The sequence below is a fragment of the Dermacentor variabilis genome, chromosome 1, assembly GCF_050947875.1.
Source record: "Dermacentor variabilis isolate Ectoservices chromosome 1, ASM5094787v1, whole genome shotgun sequence".
NCBI classification, from domain to species: domain Eukaryota; kingdom Metazoa; phylum Arthropoda; class Arachnida; order Ixodida; family Ixodidae; genus Dermacentor; species Dermacentor variabilis.
Window position 1 is genome coordinate 209,405,669 of NC_134568.1, and position 21,543 is coordinate 209,427,211.

The 21,543-nt window shown below is 46.6% G+C and overlaps 1 protein-coding gene across 1 annotated transcript in view; it reads left to right on the plus strand.

The window, feature by feature from the left end:
- Positions 1-21,543, plus strand: part of LOC142591875 (annulin-like) — a 109,474-nt gene that overhangs the window by 22,036 nt on the left and 65,895 nt on the right. The window contains exons 6-7 of the mRNA XM_075703963.1: positions 1,481-1,708; positions 11,841-12,110. Of these exons, the coding sequence (XP_075560078.1) occupies positions 1,481-1,708; positions 11,841-12,110 (498 nt within the window). The remainder of the gene's footprint in view (positions 1-1,480; positions 1,709-11,840; positions 12,111-21,543) is intronic.

The following is a 21,543-nucleotide window of genomic DNA, read 5'->3' on the forward strand; positions in this document are numbered from 1 at the left end:
TGCACTACACTGGACTAAACTCCGACTTTCAGAAATTATCTGTATTATGCATTTGTTGCATATACGTATCTTTCCTTTCTGCCTCATTATTTTTCATCACTCTTCCTCCTGCGCAGAGTAGCGGGCTAGTGCACACCCACTCGAATCGACTGTTCCGCATTTTTCTGTAATAAATTATGTCTCTCTCTTTCTCTCGTTCACTGTCAAAACCAGCCAACATGACAGTTCTTATGATGCGCTCTTGCGTGCGAACACTTAAGCCAGTGCGTGTTGTGAGCTCCATCTTGCGACAAAACTGATAAAGCTATGATGAAATAAACATAAAAAGTAAAATGTAAGCGCCAGAAAGATGTTCTAGTTGTCTTAAATGATGAAAGGGAAGTTTTTACTCAGTTTGACGTCAGCTCTTCATGGTGGCTTAGAGATGACGGTATGGGGTAAATTATTGGAGACTGTGATTTGGCTGAATAATATTGCGCAGAATTCTTCCACCACAGCATTGTTGCAGTTGGAAGTAGGCTAGAGCATCGAAGTTTTCAGGTATCTAAAATACAAAACGTCTAGGCTTCTGCATGTTATTCTTCTTTGATTGCGCCCTTACATGTGTCCATAAAGGCGTCTGGTCAGCAGTTGCCGAAAAAGGGAAGCCTCAACTTGGAGCCAACGTTTGGACAAGGAGACCTGCTTTCGTTAGGGCAAATCCCCTTGTGGAAACCTTGGATTCAAGCTAAGACTTTCCTTGTTTGGCCACTGTTGATCACTTCAAGTGTCCATCATCTTGTGAATCTATGTCTCAAAGAAACTTCTATATGATAAGAGTCAGAGGATCAAATTCTGTGTCTCGGAAAACTATGACCAGTCTTCTATGCTGTTGCGGACAGTAGTAAATTGTAGAAGATATCCGGAGATGGGGGGGGGGGTTGAATAGGTGGTGGGGGGTTGTGAGCGGAAGTGGAATACCGTGAGCGTTGCGCTGTCGCTGTGCTCAAGATGTAGCTTGTTAAGCCATCTCGTTCTGTCGAGTCACCGCCAGTAATCTTTGGAAACACTCCATACGGGGCACATCCGCGAATAACATACACTTTTGGTTAGGCAAGTCTTGTATTTGGTTCAGCCAATGATACAGGCTCTTAACAGCGGCTAACAGATAAACGGAAGGAACAGTTTTATTCTATCCTCGATATTTACGCACATCGGGCGTCGCTTGCCTTGTGCAATTAGGTAATGCACTGGATAGACCCAGCCCTATAACCTAAATGAATCCTGAGTGTTACCTTTGTTCGTTCCGATTAAGCAAGAACATATAAATATCAGTCAGCCAAAGATAATGGCAACCGGTTTTAGCATGGGTTGGGCCCCACGTATTCGAGTGGAGCAATCAAGGTCAGTGATTGTGAGGAAAACTCGCGTAGTGCCGCGTGATAGTTTCGAACTTTGCTCTCTGACATGGCCACTTGGCGGGCCGCGCATGCTCGGCAAGGCCCTCTTGCAGCAATACAGTCGCCTCTGGGGTTCGGCCTGTACCGCAGCCGCAGGCCGGCGCGGCTGTCCGAGCCGGCGCCAGCGTTGGACAGCCCTCCGTCCGATGAGCTGCACGACTCATTCGAGAGCGGGATCCGCGACGAGTTCAGCTTCCTGCGGGAGCTCGAGTCCGAGGACTCCACCTTCTACGACGACGACGTCTACCCCGCCCATCTCCCCGAGCAAGGTGAAGGGGTCACCTCTGAGCATGAGCTTGCGCTATAAAGGCTGAAAAAAACATGGGAACATTGCGTGCCGAGTGTTCTACGAAATGGTGTCGCGACAAATCAGCACAGGTCAAGGCAGCACGGTTAGAAAAGCACGGGGACAATGCAGCCCTGCGACAGGAACAACCGCAACCTACCTACTTTGTCATGTTTTGTCACCCACCATTGTGTTGTGGTACCGTATACTGAGCGTTGGTGGGCTCGTCGTGCTGATCAAGCGATCCATATCATGGCAGTTGTAACTGAGGCCAATGTACTTTACATAAAGGTAACACCTGCATGTTGAAATTCTTCACATCACAGGCGGCCCAAGCACGTTTCGTGTGTGATTAGGCCCAAAGTGTGTAGAAACCGGACCAAGTCGTTCTTTTTCATCGGTTTTCTGAAAACTACGAACTAAGGTAGCGGGAACGTGCCACGCTTGTGACACGAAAGGAGTACTGAAGGCCTGACCTTGGCTACAATCAAGGTATCTCGATAATACGCATTCTTCGCAACTTTTCTTATATGAGAACGGCTTGGCGAATATCTGTCGCATGCTTTTACAGCGAAGCTGTTAAGGGCTACTTTTCCCACTATCGTGTCCGCGTGTACAAAAAAGCCCGAAGATAGTGCAATATGCCGGACCGACCCGCGGCGGAGGTGACGTAGGCGGGAAGCACACCCCATACGTGGGCTGATCCCGAAGATAGTACAATACCTGGTCGACCCGTGGCGCAAGTGAAGCAGGCGTTAAACACTCCCCATATGTGAGCTGATCCAAAAGATAGTGCAATGCCGGATGACCCGCGGCAGAACTGCACCGGTACAGTTCTGCATTAAGGGGCCCATATATATATACAGAGCGTATATACAGAGCTTCGCTGGTCATCCTTCTTCACAGAGTAGAAAGGCACTGAGTTTTTTATTTATAAAATTGGGCAAGCTCTGGTAATATTAGGCGCTAAAACTTATAATAAATTATTTTCTTGCTGAAATGTGCAGAAATCTGCGCAAAAGGGTGATGCCCCAAAGTCTTCTTACAGCCCTTGGAAGCAGGCCTGCCTGCTAATCACACCACATGGCCTTTTCGCTAAATGCGCGCTTTGTAGGCACGGAATCAGGGACCAGTGAGGGAAGGGGGAATGTAAGGGTGGGGCGGCATAGTAGGAAAGCTAAGACACCAGCCACATTGACCGCGACACTATGCGAATAATGCGTCGCAGGAACAGAGAGGAGAGAGGAGAGGGGAGAATTCAGGAAAGGCAGGGATGTTAACCAGTCAATAGTCTGGTTGGCTACCCTACACTGGGGCATGGGAGAAGGGGAAGAGAAAGAAGGGAGAGAGAAGGTGTAGATACGCGTACGGACAGCACTTCAGTTAGAGTCTCTCGAGCAAACCAGAAGTTCTGAGAAAACACAAAAGTGCCTTCACTGCCTTCTGAGCCGATGATCGGTCGGGACGGTGCTCTAATATGGTCTGTTCATTCAGAGGACGATCGTCTAGTTTCCTCAATGTGTTGGACAAAGACTGTCTTTGTGCTTGAAATTGTGGACAATGGCACAATAAGTGGGCAATGTTCTCCTCGCATCCGCAAACATCACATGCAGGAACAGAAATCGATAGAGAAAAAGCACGGTGCTAACAAGTTCGCTACCCCGCACGAGAGAAATGGATAGAAGGATAAAGGAAATGTAAGTAATGTAAGGTGTGTTATAGGCTGGTGTTAGTGACAAATAAATTTTATAATTTCTACTTTCTCATAATAATATTCTGGGGCCGAATTCACGAAGCATTTTGGTTCGTAAGTGCTGTTTGCCAATTGGTTGGCCGCATTTGATCGCTAATAATACGTCCGACATGATAGTTGAATGACATTTTCTCTTACAAACCGTTCCAGCGTAAAAGCTCTTTTTTGAATACTGGGCTCTAGAGCCCTTTTGGTAAAGCGGTTGCGGCGACATAAAACCACAATTCAACAAGCACTGCGTAGAGGTGGTGATGGTTTTTTTTTTGTTGCAGGTCGTTCTTCCTCCTTTAGTAGTAGTTGTTGTTGTTGTTGTTGTAGCCTGTGGCACGTGTGGCTCCTACCCCCGATGGGGGATTGGCCAAGAAATGGGTGGATTATTCCAAAATAATATAGAGCATAAATTTCCTAATATCTATGGGAATAGCATTGAATAGGGTTGAATTACCGGTTAAAATGAAATCAGGAAGGTGCTGTTGAATGAGTAATAATTAATTTAAAAGTAATAAAAAATAGAATTTAGCAGGGCATTCGTTTAGATTCTGTAAGGAATGTTTGGACAGCGAAGCATGCATCCCTGTGGCTGAATACCAAAGTGGACGCCCCGAACGAAAGAATTGCAGGTTCTGTCAAGTCCAGGCCAATTCTTGGAAAAGTTATCTCCAACAATATTTTTCCTAACGCAGCAAAGCGGCGACAAGATAGAAGAAAGTGCTGTATCGTCTCCTCCTCCTCACAAAAAGAACAAAGGGGAGACGGAACCAAACCCGGCCTGTGTAAATAGAAATTTAGGGAGGGAATGCGGCAGCGTAATTTGGTGAGGCAGACCTCAAGCATTTTTGCGTAACAAGATTCGCTATGCCAGGGAAATGCCAGGTGTTTATACTCTGGAGAAGCTGTCAAATGTGGGTGTGATAAGGCTGATCTAATTGATCTCATCCGAAATCTTGCCGCCGTGATCTGTGCTGTCACTTGTAGAATAGGAAGAACAGGGCCCGCTAGTGATGCATGTGCCAGTGAATCGGCAGTTTCATTAAAAAACAAACCTTTATGACCAGGCACACAAATCAAATGAATACATTGCACATGGGCAGGAACTAGTAAGTGGAAGAGTTTTAGCATGGGTGACTCATTAGTAGCGGTAAGGCAAGAGCATACAGAAAGGGAGTCAGTAAGAATAGCAGCCGTTGTAATCATTTGGTCTAATTTACGTAAAGCTAGGATTACTGCTAACAACTCGGCCAGAAAAATAGGCACAAAATCAGGCAATCTTAAAGAAAAAGACCAGTCGAGCGCAGGACAAAATATTCCAATGCCAGCTTTTTCCTCGCACTGTGAGGCATCTGTTGCAATGATAATGTTTGTTTCTAGGGTACTTAGGTGGTCTTGCAACATGGCGTTTTAGATGCCGTAAGGGAGTAGTTTCACGTGGTTCGGGAAAATGTCGTCGAACCTGATCTCTGGGTAATTTGAATGCGTATTATTAGGAAGCACATCACGAATTTGCACATTTAGTGGTTCAAGTAATGTTTGCACAAATATAATCTGTGGTCTATGAAACCTGGGCCAATGAACAGGAAAAAATAATTCTGGATCGGAGATGAAAATAATTTGAGGACGGTTTAATGGTGATTGACATAGCCTTAAGAAGGTCTGAACGGTCATAAGGTGAAATCGGCATAATATGGGTGGAATTCTTGCTTCCATGTATAATACGGCATTTGCAACGTATTTTGGAAGGCCTAAGCAGAGACGTAGTGCCTCTCGTCCTAACAAAACTAGCGGCCGAAGCTTGTATGATGGAACACCTGAGAATAAAACACATCCAAATTCTAACACCGGACGAACGCACATTTTATATACCATCAAGAGGGATTTTCTACGCATACCTGTTCTTCGATTGCTTCACTTGCGCAAAATGCCCATTGTACGAGCTCCTTTTGTCGCAATATATTCAATATGTGGCGGCCAGTTAAGATTACCGTTGTAAATAACTCCAAGTTACTTTAATGACTCTACTTGTGGGATGTCTTCGAGATGGTAGTTCAGCGATATGTATACTGGGTCTTTAACAGGAAAAACAAGTATAGCACACTTATTAGCATTCAGGTTTAAGTGTAAGCTATCCAGCCAGTGTTCCAGTTCCCTTAGATACGACTGCAAAGTTTCGTAAAGAGAGTATATGTCACTAGCCATACCAAAAAAGGCAATGTCATCAGCATAAGCGTAGGTACTGACTCCTGGGTGAACGGGGATTCTGCTCAGTAAAATATTAAATAATACTGGTGAGAGTACCGATCCCTGAGGCACACCTCTTGTTTGCTTATGTTTTCTAGAAGAATAGCCGCTTCGAAAACAATAGAATTCCCTGTCTTTTAAAAATTCATGCACCCATGCTACGATATAGCCTGGAAAACAATGGCTCTGTAACCGATTTGTTAAAATTGTGTGTTCAATGCTGTCATAGGCTTTACATATATCTAAGGTAACTAAAGCTGCGTATTGCTTTTTCTGTCTGGCGATGTTAATTCGACTTTCAAGGTCTACATGCGCGTGCCATATTGAATAGCCAGATCGAAATCCAATTTGGCAAGGACTCAACAATCGATTTTCGACAATAAACTCTATTATGTGTCCGAGAAGCACTCTTTCAATAAGTTTCACTATGTTTGATGTCAACGCAATTGGTCTGATGTTGTCGATAGTGCACCCTGCCCCGTGCTTTTTAAGTAACGGAATAATTTTGGCGATCTTCCATTCTTGTGGAATTCATGCATTGCTAACAGAGTAGTTTACCAAGTTCAGAAGCTCACGTGGAGCTTCTTGAAAGAAAATCTTTAACATTGCATTTGTTATTCCGTCCGGGCCAAGCGCTGTAGTTGGCAACCGTAACATAACTTGTACTACTTCCGAATAGGATATCTCTTTGTAGTGCGATAATGCAGGAGTAAAAACAGAAGCTTGAAGGCGCTTTGCGAACCGGCTCTCTAATCCTTTAGCCGATAGCTCTAAGGACTCCTGCATTTCCTGTGAGGTATAGACGATTGAGTCTACATTAACGCTCATTGGGAGTCTGTTTCTAAACCAAAGGTAATTAAATAAAGCACGTTTGTTTTTGGATTTAGATAGATAATCGAAATGGTTTTTATCGTACTCATCTTTTGCGTGTTTAATAGCACGTTTGAAGGTTGCCGAAATAAATTGTCAATCTTTCCAATTTTGTGGGCTCTGATTATGTAGAAGTTTTTCCCAAGCAGCTTTCCTCCTTCGATAAACTCGTGTGCACTCACTGTTCCACCAAGGACTAGATGGGGAACGCTTAGCGGTCTGAATTACAAATTCAGACTTTTGTCGGGACATCTGTAATGCTGAACAAATATTCAAGCCAATTTCTTCGTTACTACTATTAATGATGCAATGGTGGAGCGCAAGCAGTCTTTAAATTTTTTGCAATTCATAAATATTCTGCCGTGTCGATCAACTGATGTTAAAGGGCATGCAATTTCAAAGTATACCGGAAGATGATCACTGTTTGTACCGAAATCAATCGTAGTCCAAGATGTCACGGCGACGCTTGTACTAGAAAACGTCAAATCTAACACCGAGCGAGATTGCCCACGGATAAAAGTAGGTCGTCTGACATTAAGGCATGAAAGATTTTTATCTATGGTCCAGTCCCATAGACGTGTCCCACATGCATCTGTTTTGTAACCCCATGACACGTGATGCGAGTTGAAGTCACCAGTAAGGACGACTTCATTTTTGCAGTTGGCAAGCGCACTATCCAATTGGTATGTACTGTGTACGCCCGTAGGGAAATAAGCATCTATAATAGAAAATGAACGGTAGCCTGGGATGCTAAGGTGCACTGCCAAAATTTCACATTCTGGAGACATTAACCTGAAAGCTATTTTCGCCTTATGACAGAATTTAGATGATAACAAAATCATTAAACCACCTCCTAGTGAAAGGCGATCTAATCGAAAAGATCGAAAATCTTTAAAATGAAAATTTTTCTCAGGAGTAAGCCAGGTTTCTTGTAAGATTATGACATCAGGATTAAGTTCAGTTGTTAAGTAATTTACGTCTGTTGAAGCAGAGAACAAGGAACGACAGTTCCACTGTAGCACTTTTAAAAAAGCTATGGTGATGATCTAATTGATATTCAGCGACTACCGTCGCGATGAACTTTCTTGGATGCCAGAATGAGAAAAAGGATTACCCTTTTTGTTTTTGGTATAAGGACAAGAAGTAGTTACTGGAGCCCCAGTTCGCTTTTGCGGCCTGACATCATGACCCGTTTCCATGTCGACCTGCGAGTCTGACTGACGCGGAGAACAAGGATCGGATCCTACAAATGTTGGGTCCGATGTGGTACTCGGCGCTAGGACTGAAGTGGCAACCTGTTCTGCAGCACAAACAATCGATTTGGTGATTGGTGTGGCAGCTGTTTGCAGCAGCTGTGTCATCTGCGCAGTAAACACTTGTGAAATACATTCGGTAACATTTGTGACAATATGTTGCATAGCCTTTGTCATTGCTTTTTCTACTGCTGATTCAATAAGTTTAGGCAAGTTGTCTTCATGGAAAGTAGATTGCCTCGCAGTGACGCCAGCGTATCCAAAGGCTCTTTCCTTGACGACTGCAATAGCTTCTCGCCGCGAACATCGTCGCCTGTCAATTATCTCTAGTAACTGTATTTCGTTAGCTCCAGCCGAGCAGCTTCCATAGTCAGCCGCATGGTTTCCTCCACATAGGAAGCACGTCTCGGTTTCAGCTGTGCATTCATTGGGGGAATGATCGTCACCACAGGCGCGACAGCGTCCATTTGATTTGCAGCCTCCTGCACTATGGCCGAAACGCCAACAGTTCCGGCACTGAAGTGGACGGGAAGCGAGAGGTTCCACTCTAAAAATAAGTGGCCACACTTTTAGTTCAGATGGGCAGGACATGCCAGCAAACGTAGCAATAACCGATTCTGTGGCAACTTTTTCCCCGTTTACGAGTCGGTTAAATCGGTATACAGCTATGACGCCAGCATCAGACAGTTTCTCCAGAGTCTCAGTTGGGCTCAATCGAGAGTCTACGCCCCGGACAATGCCTTTAGTGCATGCTAGATGAGGAGGAATGAACGCACTCACCGGGACAGATGCGAAAGTCTTACACTTTAAAAGGTCTGCAACACAGGTCGAATCTGATGACCTACAAACTACCCCACTTCTTCCAAATTGTCGGACATCGCTTATCATCTGGAAATGATGCGTCATGGCTTGGAGCTCGGCCTAAACAGCTTGTGGGTTGTTCAGCCGGATGAATCCACCGTTCGAGGGCACCAGCGCGACAGGGATGCTGCTAACACCGCTGCGGAAGAAAGATTGCAAAGGCAAATCATCAGGAGAAAGGGAGGCTGACCAAGAGCTGGGCCCTTGCCCAGGAGAGTTTTTAGACATCAGTGCTGATTCAATAACGAAATAAGTCCTACAAAAATTAGATAAGTGATATAACTAGGTCTAATCCACCCAAAACTCAGCCAAACCACCAAGCAAACTCCAGCTTGGGCACACCGGGGCGGAGAACCGAACGAGTCCACGGGGATTGTCACAGGGGCCGACTGGGTCTGGACTGGACCTCGGTAAGCGGTGGTCCTTCGTCTTAGTATATAGGAAGCTTCCGCTCAGCCCCTGCCCAGTCCCGACTACTTATTTTTCTACATTCGCCTCCGATTTTGATTGCCTCGAAGAGTATACGCCATAAAAGTTGTTCTTAGACGGGAATGAAAATTTAAGCTGATGAGAGGGCAATAAAGGTGCGCATACACAGCGTTTAACTTCATATCACGGCGACCAAGGAGATAAGCTCCGAAGTGCGCTGAGAGCTGTGAACGGCGCCCTTCGGTTGGCGGTTCGTTAGCGCCTTCAGAACGGACTGGGCACACGCGACGTGGAAGAAGACGATGGACCTTCACCGCGTGTGCGCGCGCTGTCGCGCGCTCTCGGTCCAAAAGAACCAGTGCGGCGGCGGGGGCGGCGGAGTCACGCGCCCAGCGGTTCCGAAGGACCACGGTCCCAGCCCAGGTCGTCCGCGACATGTAGCGGCACCGAAGGGGTCCAGCAGCTTTTCATTCAGCGTCCAACCCGGTCCCCGATGACGAGCCATCAGCAGCAGAGTCCGAGTACCACCGCACTGTCCTAACAGAGTGAGCGCACACTAGGTCCAGGTCGGGCACAGGACAAGGGCACCGTCTTGCAGCACGGCGCTGAACGCGGCGGGGACAGGGCTGTACATCTGTAACATGTAAAGAATCACGGATGGAAAGGCAACATTAGGCGAAGCTGACAGCCTTTCAGTGCATGCATGGCCTAGCGATTTCGTTGGCACGATTGTAGCTTCCGCAAAAAGGAGTGAAGGGGCCCCGTGAAGCCACAGTGGTGGCCCAACACGTGACTTCTTGCGTCGAGTTCGCGGAGCAAAAATTGAGATTTTCTGAGATGCTTGGTTCCCATTAGCTTTGCCAGTAGTTTTTATTCGGTGCGCGCTTGTTCAGTTGCCCTGCCGTGGCTCTGCCTGCAGAGCGGGAACAATAAAACCAACCGCACACTTTGACGTGCGATCACGTGTTGGGCCTCCACTGGCCCAGCAAATTTAGGCTTCAATCGCGTTGCGGAATGCTCCCTCCTCTTTTTTCCTGCTCCCTCCTCTTTTTTTCCGCCTGCTGACCGGAAAGTTGGCTGAAATTAGCCGGCGGTTTCGACCTTACTAGCTGGATGCAACCATGTGATCACAGTGCAGGCACACTCTTGCCTGCAGACGCCACCTGAGTTGTCTGATTGCCGTACGTATACTGCCCTGAGTCAGTAGCGCAGCGCGAACGTGTGCAAAAAGGATAATAATAATAAAAAGAAGACGTGTGAGCATTTTTGCTCAAAATCTATGCATTGAACATGTCGTACATGTTGTGCGAATGACTAGCGAATGCGGCGGGCGAATGGCAAACAGTCTTTGCGAATGCGGCCTCTGGGCCTATATTCACAAAAATGTTCTTACGCTAGAACTGGTCGTAAAGAGTTGATGCCAGCTGAGAATAGTAGCGGACTGGGCGAGTTGGTTGTGTTATGAGTACGGTAGTGCAAGACGAGGACAAGGAAGGAAACAGGATGGACGTTTCCTTGTCCTTTCTTGTCCTCGTCTTGTCTTGCACTGCCGTACCCATAATGTATCATTGCCTACTAGCATGGTTGTCAGAGTTATAAAGTTGGTTTTAGTTCATTAAAAAAACCTTTTGAATGAGGGACAATTATAACTCAAGGAGAAAAATGGCGCACGTGTCCTGTTTTCCTCCTTTACATTGCCAAGTTCTACGCGCCTTTTGCAATATGAACTAGTGCAATCCAATGATGATGTCGGACATATCATTAGCGAAAGTGATCGTAAAATGGCAGACAGCACTTACGAACGGAAAACGTTCTGAATTTGGCTCCTGGGACTGTATTCACAAAAAGTTGTATAACGTTGGAATTGTTCGCAAGAGCAAATTCCAGTCAATCCTGATACTGTACATAAAATTAGCGAATGGGGTCACCTAATGGCAAACAGCACTTACTAACGAAGAGCTTTGACTAAACGTCCCCGAATTCCTGTTTAGTTCGGCTTCACTTCGCGCCTCGAAAGGCGCTGTTGAAGGGGTACATCACGTTAGCGTTTTGTCATTCATCTTAAGCTTTTTCACCGCCTGCGATCTTCTTGTTCCTTGTTTTTTCACTAGTCGCAGACATGGTCCAATGAAAATGTAATCGGTTATATCGTTTCATTTTTTTCCCTGTCTTTTTTTCTTGCAAGTAGGCGCTTGGAAGCTGCAATCGTTTGATTTGTAGAGACAATGCCGCCAGTTTCATTAGACTGTTTGCGAAAAACTAGCATTTATTGGGCGAATTACCTTTGTGGCAAGGTCTGGTAGTTCAAGGGCACACACTTACCGATAGCACTCAGGATTCGATCACCCTTGAGGCAGAGCAAGCTTTTTTTTTTTTCGATACACACTTAGGTAAAACACTGACTCCGCGTTGCAGAACACGGTACGATACAATAGTTTTGATACGAGTTCGGTTCAGGATGAAACCCTGAACCAATATTTTAACGTTGACTGCAAAAGCGAAAGCACGCGGTGTCCCAATAGTGAGGAGGGTGCGCGCAACTGGCAGCAGAATGTGCAAACCCTTCACTTCCGCGCAGTTTGAAGATCGTGCCGGCGGGCCCTTGACACCATTAACATTACAGCATGCGCCACGCCAGTTTCGCGCCATTGCTTTGTGGGCGTGCGGCGCGGAGTGAAACGCGGCGATTCTAACGGACGAGCCTGGTGGCGCAGCTTGCTTCAAGGAGGACTACGGCAGCGGCGGCAGCGGCGGCGGCGGAGAGGAGGCGGACCGGCATCCGCCCTGGTCGGGCCCAGTCGGAGGGCGCTCGGCGACGACTGCGGCCAAGTCTGCATCCAGCGCCAAGAGGAGCGCCAGTCCGGCCGAGCATCGCCGCAGGGGAGCCATGGGAAACGTCCTCTCCTGCTTCCACGGCTCGTTTTCACCAAGCGAGGCCGAGACCGAGCACAAGCTGCTCCCAGTAGCACCCCAGCCACCGGCAGGTGAGTGTATTTCTATACAGAGGACCTTCTAAACTACATGCCGCTCCTCGTTTTTCTTTCTTTAACAGCAGCGTCTTCCGATTTTAGCTTGTCCGCGCAAGTTCTCAATCGAGTCTCACTGGGCCAGGATAACTGCTCCACTGGACTTTTCGGTTTCGTAGCTGCCTACGCTAAGAGAGCGAGAAAAAAGGCGAGGAGACAGTGGCAATATTGCTCTCGTGGTCAACTGCGCCTCTCTGTCCTTGTCTTTTACTGCGCTCTTGTTATCGCTCAACAGTTTTTTCGGGCAGACGTCATAAGTCGATGTCCATCCCGATGACCCTGATGATGTATTTTGCAGCCGAAGCATATAGGCAGAAGCGATACGGAAGTTGTCGTCGAATGATGTGGCTCTCCACACACTCGCCTTTCGTGACCGTGATACTGTGGTCACAGTCACTTTGTTTTCGCACAGGGTGCAGCCCGCTGTAATTCGCAGTGGTGGCGTAAATGGTAATTTCGTTAGTAAGCTGTTTAGGCTGCACAGACTGTACGACGGCAGCGAAGAGAGCACTCACGGACAGACGCGCGACAGCGCCCTATAGGCTGTTTGCTCTTCTGTTCGTCTTAGCGCCTTTTGATGTTCGGTGTTTGCTGCCACTTTGCATCTTTGTACATACATATTTGCATGGCACATCGTACTATAGTGTAGCAACAAACATTATAGCTCACTTTGGCGTGGCAACCATGAATTATTTAGCCATGATGAACTTTCTCATGGTTATCATTAGTCTAGAGGTCACGAAAACAACCCGAGAACTTCGTTGCATGTCTGGCATGCGAGAATACACACACAGAATAAAAATTTCACTGAAGAGTCGTAGCACGGGCACCAGTGACCTATGAAACAGAGTGTCTGCGACGCACATCTGAAGACATGTACGTGGCGCTTACCTAATTAGCTGCAGAGAGCGCGCGTAGAAAAAATTAAGCTCTATAAAAAACCCGTGAACTAAAGCAATTCACGGGGTTGAAAGAATTTTGGCTCACGCTCTGCTTTCCACAGTTAACTTTGACATTTCAAAATAATTTTTTTTCTTCTCGTCCGTGCGCGAATGCCACCACCACTTATTACATTGCTTACTTACTTACTCAAGACCCGCCGACACGACTTGAGACTTAAGACCCGCCGACATGACACGATATTGATTTGTGCTTCATCTTACGAGGTAGATGGGGCCAAAAAAGACGTAAAATTGTGTGCATTTCACTTCCCCAACGAACAACGATTGGCAGCTTCCGCCTGCCCAGATTTCACCTGCCCTGCATGGCACGACGTCTGCTGGGGAAAGCGAGCTTGGCTAGTGTTGTGTGGGACGCGCGTCGACGTGTGATCGTGCGTTGGCAGACAGCACAACACAAATGGTCTCTATCGATTTTTCTTTCTTTTTAATCATTTCTCCCGCCGGCGTAGCGTCTTCCTTAAAAAGGACCGCGTTCATGCAACTTCACTTCTTCGCAATCACAAATATGTCAGCGCTTTCTTTTTATCGAGTTGTTGCCGAAGTGGGTTGGGAACATCGTTTGTTACAAGCAAAAACAGCTATAGAAAGGGCGCTAGAACAGCTAAACAGAAAAAGCGCTAGAAATGTCTTTGACAGTTTAACGCGAACAGTTTGATGCAAACTTACGTGTCGAAGAAAAAAAATTTAAGTAGATGTGTCTACCAAGCAAGTGTATACATAAAAATACACTACTAAGTGTCTTCAGAATGGCCCATTTTTACTTTTGAAGAGTGGCTGCTCATTAGTAATTTTTAGTTCAGGACTGTTTTCAGGTCAATTATGCGCACTGTTCAAGCGAAGGCTTTAAGCAACTCCCGTAGGCAATGCAATAAATGTGATGCTGCGTTTTCTTTCTTTCTTTTTTTGATAGCGCATTATTGGCGGCGACGCACGTAGGCAATTGCACAATTATCACCGATAAACTCGCTAATCAGCTGAAGTTCACCGATAAAACGTTTAATTCATAGCGTTGGGGAACATATTACAACTGCTAAATTGAAGCCAGAGAATGCTAACGTCGCATGAGCTTACTAGTAATCTGAGACTATTATTATTTTCTAGACACCTGCCCCGATAAAGTAGCGCGAAATACATAGGCGCGACTTGTAGTTTTTCAGACAACGCGAAAGAAAGGCTTTTGAGAAAATTGTTACATGGAAAACCAATGTATGTTGCTCCACATTTGAGGAGGCATATCGAAACTGGCGATTCCTGTAGTTTATAAACTCTTTACTTCAGGTGCTACGTTTGTGTTGTAGTATTTATTTGAATCCGAAATTTTTACAAGGTCGATCTTTTTTTTTTTCTGTCTAGGCATCGCGCATAGTAGTCTAGTTTGTTGTAAAAATTAACCGATGGTATCGTCGGAGCCCTTGAGTTTGGGACCTTAGTTTATATTTTACGCAATGTCTCTTTACAAATTATTTCACTCACTTGAATTTATTCAATAAATCTTGGTCTCAGCCTAAAATAAAATGTACGTGCTTTCAACAGTCGTTGGTATTAATTAAAAGGTGAGTTCATCGCCCTTAGTAACTAATGAGCTTATTATTGCCCATTGCAAAATTCCTCACGTAAGCTGCCGCCAATGATCAGCCCCCACCCCTTACCCATCATGTATAAAGCGTGTGATCTGGCTTAACTGCAGAGTTTTGAAGTATCTCTTATGACATCTTGGCCTCGTCGTTTCAGAGCGCTTCAGCAGCGCTAAGGAGGTTGTGTGAGGCAACGACTAGGCTTTATTACGAGACAAAGTCTGCTCCAATATACGTAATCGAGTCTGATAATCACTGCTAGACCTCACTTAACCTCAATGTACAGCTTGATGGCTGTCTTTCAAGAATTTTCATCGCTGCTGGTACTCTCCGAACTGACCAGTCTAAGGGTACACTGAATTCTTCGCTGAAAGATCCAGTAGACTTACGATGGAAAGTTACTCAGTTTATCTTTATCCACCTCCACTCTGAACAATCGAGTCTAATAATAACGCAGGCAAGATATCACATGAGCGATGTGCGAAGGGACAGAACAATCGGCCTTGAATGAAACTTAAATATAATCGTAAATGTCTGGTCCTGACATACGAAGGGAGGTTAGCCCCACAGATCACCCCACAAGCTTCGTAGACCACACACTGCGAATCCATTCCGTCGGAGTGCACGCAGCGCCAGTTCGTTGTCCGGGGGCACCCGTTTTCTCTCCGGTGGGTTACCAACTGGCGAGCACAATGGGAGAACACCGACGTCACTAAAATGTCAACGACGCTGGACACACGGAGTGGTAAAAGGAGGGCCTGCCCTCTTTGTCGCTCAACAGGAAAAGCGCACAGACCCCTACAGTTCTCCTGTTCAGCCCGCGTGTGTTGTCGAAGCTAACGGAAACGCACGACCGGAAGGAATTCGTGGACAATAGCCGCCCCTTTCAGCGGAGTCGCGCCGGAGTGAACTTGCACCATTGGTAACAGCAGAAACAGCGAGAAATGCCCACCGTGATGCAGTGAAGCAACGCGCTAGGGTATAGCGTCACAGAAGAGTGTTGTCTCAAGTGACGCTGTTTCAGAATGCGGCCCAGGGATTCGCTTTCGCGCTGTGGTACGCACCTGAGAGCTTCAACGATTGGGCGCTGCCGCCGCAGTCAGCAAGACCTGTGCCACTCGCGCTTTTTATTGTGACAGAAGTTCAACATGGTTCGCACGTTTGTGGAAGCGTACCGAAGTCGCCTTACCATCATCAATGGGTCCAGACGGCGGCCGGTGTCTGTGGCGACTCTGAAGATTGACTGCAGAATGTAGTGGTCCCTGAACTTTACTACCTTGGGCCATGCACAGTTGTGTGAGAGAGGTCCATGGCAACGATAGAAAGGTTCGAAGAACCCGCCGTGGTTGCTCAGTGGCTATGGTGTTGGGCTGCTGAGCACGAGGTCGCGGGATCGAATCCCGGCCACGGCGGCCGCATTTCGATGGGGGCGAAATGCGAAAACACCCGTGTGCTTAGATTTAGGTGCACGTTAAAGAACCCCAGGTGGTCAAAATTTCCGGAGTCCTCCACTACGGCGTGCCTCATAATCAGAAAGTGGTTTTGGCACGTAAAACCCCAAATATTATTATTATTAAAGGTTCGAAGATGCGTGCATATTATGACGAAACGTTTTTTCTTGTACCTTTCACTATCGGGGAGAAAAAGAAAATAAATTAAAGGAAGAAACCCCTCGAAGTATATACATAAATGCGCATTATTGTTTTGCATAGGTACCAGCTATACCTGCAGGGACGCGACTCAAATCTGCAGCCTGCTTTTTTTTATTGCTCATCACTTTTTTCGACGCCAGACGTTCCCCGTTGTAACGCAAGAATTGCGAAAATTATCAATAACTTAAAAGGAGAGCCTTGGTACATCGTGCGCTAGTGCGAATTTACAGTATTTGTTACGTGTACTTACAGTGGTGCCAAACACATTTAGTTGAAGCGTCACTGCATCACTGTCGTTAGCTGCGCTGGCGTCTGTGATCGACTTGGTTTCACCACCTTTAACACCGTGAGAAATTTTGGCTATCGACCAATTGACCATTTTGCTATTGCTATGACCAGACGACCTGCCGCAATGTTACGGTAATTGTATGACATTCTGTTGCTAAAGGCAAAGCCGTAAGTTCAACTCTTTCCCTGGAGGCCACATTTCACAGCGGACAAAACTTAGAAGCGCCTTAGCGCTGAGGTTTCCTTGCATGGCGACCGTTGAAGCCAGTCGGGAGTCATTGCTAATGCGTCTGTCACAGCGCAATATGCAGTTTTTGGGATCTGTATGCTTTAAAAAATATATAAATACAACTAATTCAAAACTGCGTGCGGAATTCCGCTAAGCTGCGCATTTCGAAAGTAGAGGAAGTTGGCGGCGACCTTGATGATCGCGGTGAGAGCGATACAAACAAGTCGCCATGGATGCACGCGAGCCAGACGCGACGCCGCGTGCTGCTTTCAGACGTGGGCAGTGCGCAGACACGACTCATGTGAGCGCGAAATCCCTTTCTCGGTTCCTTTGTTCCGTGACGGATGCAGCGCGGGTCGGTACATGCGTAATGGTCTGCCGCGCTGGCCTACGGCGCTAGGATTACGCGAGTCGCGTCGGGGCTCGGGCCTGACGGGGAGGCGTCTCTTGCGGGCGAAGGATTTACGATGACTTGCCTCATCATCAGTCGCAAGAAAAAAAAAGCACGTCAAGACACGTTCATCCCAGCGATTTCTCGGTTCCAGGCAATCGTTGGCGCAATTCACGCTGGCATCTCTTACCGCGCAATTATTACGGGAATGATTGAATAAAGCGTTTATTGATTGAAAAAGAAGGTCCTCGCCCGTCCTACGTGGATAGTCTTCTTATTCCAGAAAACCTCTGGTGCTTGCTGCCAGTTTCGCCCGGTTGGCCAGTATTACATTCCTGATCATCCAGGCTCCTGCCAGTGAGCAGCTCTTCCCACTTTTCAACGAGGTCGTTTTCGGTTCTTGTGGCTGGTTCTGTTAGTTCTTCGCTCGTTTGAGGCCTAATTGTCTAGTTCTTGAGCTTCAGACGAGGCGTGTTCTGCTGAGCCTTCATCTTTATCTGTTTGACTCGCGGTGCGAGTCTTGCGTGGACATTCGATGAAGAGGTGCGCAGGAGTGTCGGTACGTTGCACTGAGGGTACTGAAATTGCGTCCAGTAGATGCGATGTATAAGGATTCCATGTCATTATCATCATCATGAGCCTATTTTATGTCCGCTGCAAGACGAAGGCCTCTCCCTGCGATCTCCAATTACCCCTATCATGCGCCAACCGATTCCAGCTAACGCCTGCGAATTTCTTAATTACATCACCCCACCTTGTCTTCTGCCGTCCTCGATTGCGCTTCCCTTCTCTTGGCACCAATTCTGTAACCCTAATGGTCCACCGGTTACCTAGCCGACGCATTACATGACCTGCCCAGCTCCCTTTCTTTCTCTTAATGCTAATTAGAATATCGGCTATCCCCGTTTGCTCCCTGATCCACACCGCTCTCTTCCTGTCTCTTAACGTTACGCCTAACATTCTTCGTTCCATCGCTCTTTGCGCGGTTCTTGACTTGTTTTCGAGCTTCTTTGTCAGTCTGCAAGTTTCTGCCCCATACGTTAGCGCCGGTGGAATGCACTGATCGTACACCTTTATTTTTAATGATAATGGTAAGCTTCCATTCCGGATCTGACAATGTCTGCCGTGTGCGCTCCAACCCTTTTTATTCTTCTGTAAATTTCCTTCTCATGATCAGGGTCCCCTGCGAGTAATTGACCTAGGTAAACGTACTCCTTCACAGACTCTAGAAGCTGACTGGCGACCCTGAACTATTGTTCCCTTGCCAGGCTATTAATCATTATCTTTGTCTTCTGGATATTAATCTTCAACCCCGCTCTTATACTCTCTCTGTTAAGGTCCTCAATAATTTGTTGTAACTCGTCCCAAGTGTTGCTGAATAGAACAATGTCATCTGCAAACCGATGGTTGCTGAGATATTCACCGTTGATCCTTACTGAGAGCACCGTTTATCCTTACTTCTAAACCTTCCCAGCTTAATAGCTTTGATACTTCTTCCAAGCACGCAGTGAATAGCATTGGGGAGATTGTGCCTCCTTGTTTGACCTCCTTCTTTATAGGCATCTTCCTACTTTTCTTGTGGAGAATTAAGGTAGCTGTGGAATCTCTGTAGATATTTTTCAAGGTATTTAGGTAAGCGGTCTGTACTCCTTGACTGCGTAATGCCTCTATGACTACTGGTATATCTACTGAATCAAATGCTTTTGCGTAATCTATGAAAGCCATATAGAGAGGCTTATTGTACTCTGCGGAATTGTCGATTACCTGATTAATGACGTGGGTGTGATCTATTGTAAAGTATCTCTTCCTGAAGCCAGCCTATTTCCTAGGTTGACTAAAGTCCAGTGTTGCCCTTATTCTATGGGAGATTATCTCGGTGAATATTTTGTATAATATTGGAAGTAAGCTAATGGGCCTATAAGTTTTCAATTTTTTAACGTCTCCTTTTTTGTGGATTAGTATGTTAACATTCTTCGAGTTCCCTGGCACCCTTGAAGTCGATAGTTCGCATAAAGGGCTGCTAGTTGTTCAAGCATTATGTCTCCACCATTTTTGATTAACTCGACTGGTAGTCCATCTTCTCCTGCCGCTTTTCCCCGTTTCATGTCTTGCAAGGCCCTTCTAACTTCATCGCTAGTTATAAAAGGAGCCTCTGTAACCTGTTCATTACTGCTTCGAATGGAGGTATCGTGGCTGCTTTGGGTACTGTACAGGTCAGTATAAGATTCTTCCGCTGCTTTTACTATATCTTCGAGATTGCTGATACCCTTACCTTGCCTATCTTTCAGTGCATACATCTTGGTTTGTCCGATGCCCAGTTTCCTTCTCACTGTTTTCAGGCTGCGTTCATTTTTTACTGCTTCCTCAGTCTTTCTCACGTTATAATTTCGAACATCCCTCGAACGCGTTGTTCTAGCTTATAGTGTTGTTACATGACCGATTAGGTGCTGGGTATGTCTTATGTACTCGTTGCGGCGCGGATTTGAAGTATATCAGTCTTATGCAGCGAAAGTGGATTTATTTTTTTGATAATGTGTCGGGCCCTACGGGGCGGCTTAAAGAGGCACTAAAGGTAAATATTAAGTCGAGCTAGATTGAAAGATTGATTCTATAACGAATTCTTCATTGGTAATGAAAACAGAGCTTTTGTAAACGAGAAAATGACCAAAATAGAAAATTGCAGTGGCTCCATCTGTTGTCGATTATGGTAACTCTTATGTGTAACTCTTATGTGTAACTCTTATGAATCAGCACCTCTGATTCGCAGAGAGCGGCTGTGACCCGCCACTGCGAACGGCATCGCTTTTCTCTGTTTACAACGGCTGAGGCGGCAACGTGTGGCAATTGACCACCCTGCCGGCTCCGGCAGCGGAGGCTCACGTGACCGCAACTGGTAACCTGACTCCAAGCAGAGCCACAGATACACGCAAGCGGAACACCTACACCCTCCAAGCAGTGCGCTTTGTATATATAGCTAAATAGAGAGTCCACCGTATAGAGGGTGGTCACATGCCGATGACGCCAAGTCCACCGCTCTGGCGCGGGCGGTTCAAATTGAGAAGCAGCAGCGGGACCTTCGACGGCAATTTCCTAGGCAAAAAATTGATATATTGACATGCAGAAAATGATAATAGACTTCTAGACCAATACTATATCGATTTAGCTGGACTTAGTGCTTTCCTTTAGTGTCCCTTTAAGATGAGCTAGTGGCGTTTTACGTAACACAGTCAATCACATTTAGGCGGCGGTCTCAGCCCGCCCTCTGTTGCCCAGCCCCCCCCCCCTCCGCTCCGCCCCTTTCCTACCGTTACTGTGGCCTTCATCTCTGCAGAAGTCATCAAAATTCGTTGAGGCATTTTGTTCAGGTTACTTTTAGAGGTACCTGGGCCCGTAGTCCCAAAAAGCCCCCATGCCAGAATTTTTCGCAACAGAACATTCCAGCCAATCCTGATGCTGGACACTATAAATAAATAAATAAATAAATAAATAAATAAATAAATAAATAATGAAGGCAACTGGGCCAATGGCAAAGAGCCTCTACGAACGGAAAGCTTTGTGAATTCCGCCCCTGTTTTGTTGAACGTCCTATCCGATGTTGACAACTCAGATGCTTTCAAGCACTTATTCATAAGCGTAGTTGTGCTTCTTTTTCTTCTCTTTCTCTCTATTTCGTTGTTGTTGGTCCACGCTTTACAGTACCAACTTTCAGTACTTTTACAGCAGACTTTATACGCACACTTTTGGGCAAAGCGAGCCCTTGTAGAATCAGTCTTATAGTTCGTTGGGTGATATGCGCGAATTCCCAAGGTACTGCCATAGTACTGCATCGTGACTTGTAGTTCGTACGCACATATAGACTTATCACGCTTGTCGCGACACGTCGAAACGTAGCGCGGCGCGGGACGACGCCCCCTTTTTTCCTCAACCAGTCATAATTCAGCAAGACGAGCATGATCGAGAGAAGGCGGGCGTGTCCACCTTTCGTCGTTTCTCTTGTCCCACAGCAGCACGCGCATTTGATCCGTTGGCGTTTACGTCGGCCGCGCGCAATGGATTCCCGCGCACGCGCCGGCTTCGCGCTGCAGGTTCGACAGCCCGCACAACTCGTGCGCCGGCGGCGTTGTTTATGTGCGGTGGGAGCGGCGCATCCTTTGTTTGAAGCTCCGGCCGCGCACGAGCCGTTGGTCGTCGTTTGCGAAGAAGCCGTAAACCTCGCGGCGAAATATAGACGGCTCGTGCGTGACATTGGAAGTGTCGGCGAGGGATTGCGCTCCCAACTTGGGGTACCGTTCCTG